Consider the following 6,834-nt stretch of genomic DNA (forward strand, 5'->3'; position numbering starts at 1 on the left):
AAGCCACAGGGCTCTTCAGTTTTAAGACTGGATTTTCTAGAGATTGTTTCCACAGTCCCTCCAGCTAGCTGACTCTGTCTCTGGCAAATTCTGCACCAGACAGTGAGCTCTTCGAGGGCAGGGAGTGTGTCTTACTTGCTCATATTTCTCTTAGGGTACTTTGTCCAGGGCTGTCAAATAATAGAGATATTTCAAATACATATGTTATATATACTTATGTTGAATTAGCAGGTTTCATCATTCTCTTTTATCCTGTGGCAGGAAAGAATTTTCTACTCCACCACAACTCCTCTGTTCCTCTGGGGGGCTTACCCACCCCTCTTCTGGGGAGGTAGCCCACACTCAGGACAACTGAAGGCAGAGAAGAGACAAGACTTTGCTAGTCTAGTCACAAAATTATGCTATTGCAGGGAGCCTGCACTATAAAATAAAGATGTTTTTGTCTTACAGATTTTCTACTCTGAGGCCATGCCAGGAATAGTCACCTCTGTCCCCTAGAGATTCCCTGGAATCCATGTAAAGTCTGCCTGAAACAAGTATAGCTTGACAGGCGATGCGTGTGAAAAATAAAAGGCCGCTTTATTCCATCCTCTTAACTTCCTGTGGGCAAGACCATCTAGGACTAAATTTTCTTTCTAGAAAAGTCCTGTGCCTCCTACCTTCCAGCATTAAGGGAATAGTCAAGAGCTTTCACACAAGCTTGGCTAGAGAAAGCTCAGAGTTTGCCAGGGCTTCCAGCCCCAAAGGTCAGGACCCAATACAGACCCCAATGGAAATGGGGCAAAAGCAAGATGGACAGCCCCACACACCACATAGGGATGCCTCTGGGTTAGAGCACACAAGGCGTGTGGGACTCACTTTTCATTTTTACAGGATACAAAGAAAAGCCCAGCCAAAGAAAGACCATTTCTGGTCAGAATAACAGATTTTAAGCCTTTACCCCGTGTTTGGGAAAAACTAGATGGAACAGTTAAGACACAACCAGTGTGTGCATAACTGAGCTGGAAGTGATAATTAGTATGTCTGCAGTCTGTGATGAAAAGTGCTTGCTCACAGTCATCTAATGGAAACATGTGGGGTTTTCATCACTTTTGTAAGAGATGTCATGTCTGTTCTTATATTGTATTGCCTGTCACAGGCTGCTCTGCCTGAGGTGGCCACCTGTGCCATGGCCAGATGGTGAGTTGGAGAGGCTTCTAGGGCTGGTGCATTGCTCAGCCTGAGATGCCAAGGGGGTGTGTGGCTCTTGGAACACCCAGGACAGGCTTAGAAGACAAAACTCACTTCTGGGGGAGCTTCTGTCCTGTTACTGCCTGGACCTAAACAAGTTTCAGACAATTATTCCCTTTCTAGTAGGAATTAAAAACCATCTCTAGTGGTTTCCCCTATGTTTGGGCTAACTACAGCATATCAACATGAACTTAGTTGGCATCAAATCTTCAAATCCCTTTAACCAAGCTTCCTAGACCCTAACTGCATGCAGTTCTTACTTCTGTTGTCTCTGTCTTCGTATTTCCATATCATGTCACCAACTGTCATCATTAGCAAAGACCATCCCCTGAAGTTCATACAGCCCAACGTTTTGTCTCCAACATGAGAAAGTAGCAAGGAACATTTTGAGTGAAGCATAAAGATCTGTTTAACTTAAACATGATAATGTTAGAGTTATAATACAACCAAAATTTTTAGAGCTTTCTTTAATAAACCATTGGGAGGGTTCCTATATTTATTCAATCCCATTTGAACCTGCTTACACTTTCAGTCTGTGCCGGTGCATCTGTCATTCATTCCTAGGCAGTAAAGCATGAAAAGTTGAACAGTTTGGCTGCAGAATCGGATAGATCTAAGCTGACATTTCAGCCCTCCCCTTGCTTATTAGCTGTGCCATTGTGGTTAGTTACTTAGCCTTGATGAGCCGGTTTCCTGATCTGTAAAATGGTTATAATAGTTTTGAGGGCATCAAATGAGACAATTCACATGAAGTACTTAGCACAATGCCTGGTGTGCATAAAGTCTTAATAAATGGAGGCTATTTTTATTAATTCAATAAAAAAAACCAGGTATTGGGTATCTGCTTGGTTCACAGCATATCACAGCTACAAAAATGCTTCAAGACATTGGCCCCTGTACATAAAGAGTTTAAAGTCAGGGGGAGGCAGGGAAGTTAAGCACTTTTGCAATTTGAAAGGCAGAAAGTAATAAAGGACAGAAAGATTATAAAATGGAGAAGTCTTTGAGAACAGAGTAGTATTTTAGCAGGGTTTTGTAGGATGTGAAGACTGTAGACATGAAGAGGTGAGTGGGGATGAAGCAACTGACTTTCTGGAGGAAGAAAACAAACGCTAAGAGAGGAATTGGACAGGAATGGTGGGAATATGTCAGTATGTAGCAAAGGTTGGCTTGAGATAGGGAATAAAATGGACAGAGGTGGGAAGCCAGGCCACAAAAATGAAGGAGCATCAGAATGGGAGTGCAGGCTGGTTGGAAATGCCATGCTGAAGGGTGTAGCCTTGGGTTGATGGGCCATTGAAGGCTTTTGGGGAATGGGAGGTAATAAAATCCCTTAGTTTGCTATCTACTGTATGAAATACTACCTTTCCTTCATTTGCCCTAAAACCTTTTTGTTTATTTATGGTCTTTCAAGTTTCTGGAGCACTATTAGTACAGGAAAGTCTGAACATTAGTGTGGTTTAATCGTGATGTGCTGGCTGGGAGAGGGACTAGCCTTAACTCCGGTGAGGACAAGAGGGAATGAAGATCTAATGTGGGATGTTCTATTCTAAGATGTTCATTTTCTTTCCACCTTGCAAATATTGATAACACTGAAACCCTTGCTAGACTTTATTTGGAACTTGGCAAATGATCACCTCTCTTCTCTGGAATATCAAACCCAATATTGAACCATCAAATACTGATATTTGCATGGCATTTAGTTATTGACAAGGTTGTCTTATTATTACTTTTACTATTATATGTGATAATTGATCAATATAATGATATTGACCAGATTAATGGCTCTAGCTGTAAGGCCTAAGTACATCCCAAATCCTTTTTTTAACCTACTTTACCACAATTTTCCTCTGCTTGAGATATTTAGAAGCAAAAGCATGCCTCTGCTCTTGGGTATACACAACCCTGCTGGTGAACGTGATGAGAAAAATTACTGGGTAAGGGATTAGACAGGCACAGATTGTATCTTATTTGGAGCTTTGTAGTTTTAAAAAAAATATCATACTGCTTTTAGTGAAATTGATTGTAACTCAGGGAGTGTAAGTTTAGGATAGATATCGGTGCATAAAATTGATTGCTTTTGTTCCAGTGTTGACTTTTCTTCTTGTATGAGTGATTCATTTGAATTTGGAGGGTAGAATAATATATTACTTCTTTACAGTCTAACAGGATATCTGTAGCCACAGAGGACAAAGTACAAGGATTTAAGTACCAGAGAGGGGACAATGAAGCTCTATCCTCTAGAAAAAAGAAAGAAGAGGCTGAGGGATGAGATAGCATTAAGGAGGGAGGTTACAAAGCCCCCCTCCCCTCTAGCTGCCGCCTCCCATGCCCAGGTTAATTTGCATTTCAATCCGGACTTAATACTTCTAAAGATTTTATGAAACTTCCAAGCTCAAATGTTTGTTATCTTTGTCATCCTAGCTGAAATACTGCAATTACTAGTATATATATTTCAATCCTAAAATGAGGTGAAGAGGCCTGTGGGTGTTTATTAAGGGAGGGAGCAGGTAGAGTCCCCGCTGGAGAACTCAGATTCTGTGCCGGGAGAGTCAGGCAGGTGCCGCCGAGGGATTGGCAGCTGAGAAAGAAAGTGCAAGACGGGTGAGCAGGGGCGTGTGGGGGCCAGATAGTGAAGTGCGTCTGTGTAGGATGACCGGCAGGAGGGCTGCATTTTCTGACCCAGGGAGGTAAAGTCTTTGGCACTACGGTGACCCGCAAGAGGAGCAAAAGTCACGACCCTCCTACCCGCACAGACTCCGACTCATCTGCCTCCACTCCACCCTACGCCTCTCGGAGTCGGCAGCCTCAGCCCAGAAAGCAGGCGGAGAGTCAGCCCTTTGAACCAGGCCAGGTCCCTTCCCCTAATGCCTGGGACCCAGAGAAGGGCAGGAATTCCTCAACGGTTGTCCTCTGGCCTCCCCACAGCAGCCACGCGCCGCGCAGCAGGCGGGGCGGGAGCTGTCCGCGGTGCCGAACCCTTCCCTCCTTTGGCCACGCCGGCCCCGCCGGCTGCGCAGGGCACCGCAGCCTCAGCAAAGGTCTTTGCGTGTCCGCGGGAGGGTGAGGGCGCGAAGGCCCGGCACGAGCTCCGGGCTCTACATTTTAAATCCCTGCCCAAACCCTCTGGTGACTCTGTCCACCGTAGCCGGTAGAGATCCAGCGCCTTAAAGACGGGTCCGTCCGTCTCCCCCACACTTCCTGATGCATCTCGAACCCCGCTCCTACTTTCTCCCCTGCTCCTGCGCTCTGGAGACCGCACCGGTCGTCGCCGCAGCCTTGCGCTTCCTGCCTGTCCTCCGTCCCCCTCCACTGCGCTCCTCGGGAGCTGGCCTCTCTGGGGCGCCGCAAGCTCCCGCAGTGGGGCTCTCCCGCTCGCTACTCTGGCCCAGGTTTGCCAGCCCCTGCTCCCTGTTTTGGTCCCATCCTCCCCACATTGTCCTCCGCACCAGTTCTGTAAGCACCGCGGGCAGCGCGCTCCGCCCCCACTTTCCATACACGGGAGCGCTGGAGTGGGGGGCGGGGCGGAGGGTGGCGCTCCCCGTCTTTCTCAAAGACTGCCAGCCCACTGGGAACCTTGCAGCCGTTCAGCTCCCGCGGACAAGCCAGAGCCTGGGCCGCCGTCGCGGGCGGAGGACGGCTAGGGGACAGAAGGAATCCTGCCCTGTCCTCCCCCGGGCGCTTCCCAGCCGGCCAAAGCCCGCTCGCAGGTAGGACCGCGCTCGTGGGTCTGGCCCGTGTGGACTACGAGGGCTGTAAATTCAGCAGGAGGTGTTTAAATAACCCGTGCGTGTCCAACCATGCTTAGGTTTATTTTACAGAGGTGGCAGGTCAGCACTTTTTCTTGCTTTTGCAGTTGTTCTGTGGCCCGTTATTCCAAAGGGAGGACTTGGGTGACGGGGGAGGGGCGCGGTTGGTGTAGGAGGGCGGACAGAGAATGGGAAGTGATGGACTTTGATTGTCTTTGGACAGGTGGCCATGGCCTCACGGCCCACTCGGGGCCCCGGGGGCCCTGACTTATTTTCCGGGCTGCCGCCAGCGGTCACAACTGCGGCCAACCAGAGCGCAGAGGCGTCGGTGGGCAACGGGTCGGCGGCCGGCCCCGACGCTCAGGCCCTCACGCCCTTCCAGAGCCTGCAGCTGGTGCACCAGCTGAAGGGGCTGATCGTGCTGCTCTACAGCGTCGTGGTGGTCGTGGGGCTGGTGGGCAACTGCCTGCTGGTGCTGGTGATCGCCCGGGTGCGCCGGCTGCACAACGTGACCAACTTCCTCATCGGCAACCTGGCCTTGTCCGACGTGCTGATGTGCGCCGCCTGCGTGCCGCTCACGCTGGCCTACGCCTTCGAGCCGCGCGGGTGGGTGTTCGGCGGCGGCCTGTGCCACCTGGTCTTCTTCCTGCAGCCGGTCACCGTGTACGTGTCGGTGTTCACGCTCACCACCATCGCCGTGGACCGCTACGTCGTGCTGGTGCACCCGCTGCGCCGGCGCATCTCGCTGCGCCTCAGCGCCTACGCCGTGCTGGCCATCTGGGCGCTGTCCGCGGGGCTGGCGCTGCCCGCCGCCCTGCACACCTACCACGTCGAGCTCAGGCCGCACGGCGTGCACCTCTGCGAGGAGTTCTGGGGCTCCCAGGAGCGCCAGCGCCAGCTCTACGCCTGGGGGCTGCTGCTCTTCACCTACCTGCTCCCTCTGCTGGTCATCCTCCTGTCCTACGTCCGCGTGTCGGTCAAGCTGCGGAACCGCGTGGTGCCCGGCTGCGTGACCCAGAGCCAGGCCGACTGGGACCGGGCGCGGCGCCGCCGCACCTTCTGCTTGCTGGTGGTGGTCGTGGTGGTGTTCGGCGTCTGCTGGCTGCCGCTGCACGTCTTCAACCTGCTGCGGGACCTCGACCCGCGCGCCATCGACCCCTACGCCTTCGGGCTGGTGCAGCTGCTCTGCCACTGGCTAGCCATGAGCTCGGCCTGCTACAACCCCTTCATCTACGCCTGGCTGCACGACAGCTTCCGCGAGGAGCTGCGCAAGCTACTGCTCGCTTGGCCCCGCAAGATCGTGCCGCACGGCCAGAGCGTGACTGTCAGCGTGGTCATCTGATGCCCCTGAGCCAGGCCTTGGCTCCATGTCCACTGGCCTCCGCGCGTGCCACCCGAGGTCGGACTGGAGAGCAGGTTCCCAGCGCCAGAGCTAAGCCAACACGGGGCAAAATTCTCAGCCCAGCCTCTTGTCCAGCTGTCTACCTTGTCTTGTGTGTTTGTACAATGTTAAGTGGGCTTTGCTGAGCGTCTTGTTCTTTTCTTGGAGGAGGCAACAGAGAGGGAAGAGGATTTATTGTTTCTTCCTTATGTCCTTAAAGGCCAGACGAAACTCTTCCTCTTGGTTCAGGAAAGTCTGAGAGCCGTTGTCTCTTCGCTTCCCTTTCCTCTTGCTCAGCCGTGAGATGAAAGACCGGTGTGAGTGAGATTTCAAATGATTGTAACAGTCGTGGCATAGCTTTTCAGCTTGCCTTTTTACAAGGATCCAGGTGAGACATAATACCTGATATTGCAGTCAATCTGAACCCTTGAATTTCTAGGATTTCAGGTAAATGTGTATTACAAATCTCCATCT

General features: G+C 51.2%; 1 protein-coding gene across 1 annotated transcript; it reads left to right on the forward strand.

Annotated features, from left to right (window-relative positions):
* The first annotated feature begins 5,091 nt into the window (after nucleotides 1–5,091).
* Nucleotides 5,092–6,518, forward strand: PRLHR (prolactin releasing hormone receptor). Its single transcript, XM_045568064.1, has one exon. It carries the CDS (start codon nucleotides 5,209–5,211, stop codon nucleotides 6,319–6,321), a length of 1,113 nt encoding a protein of 370 aa, XP_045424020.1. The 5' UTR covers nucleotides 5,092–5,208; the 3' UTR covers nucleotides 6,322–6,518.
* The last annotated feature ends 316 nt before the right edge of the window (nucleotides 6,519–6,834 follow it).

The sequence above is a fragment of the Lemur catta genome, chromosome 14 (assembly GCF_020740605.2).
Source record: "Lemur catta isolate mLemCat1 chromosome 14, mLemCat1.pri, whole genome shotgun sequence".
In the NCBI taxonomy this organism is placed as follows: domain Eukaryota; kingdom Metazoa; phylum Chordata; class Mammalia; order Primates; family Lemuridae; genus Lemur; species Lemur catta.

What these genes read in the sequence shown, in the direction of transcription:
- PRLHR (XM_045568064.1), top strand. Translation starts at nt 5,209, where the DNA reads ATGGCCTCACGGCCCACTCGGGGCCCCGGGGGCCCTGACTTATTTTCC.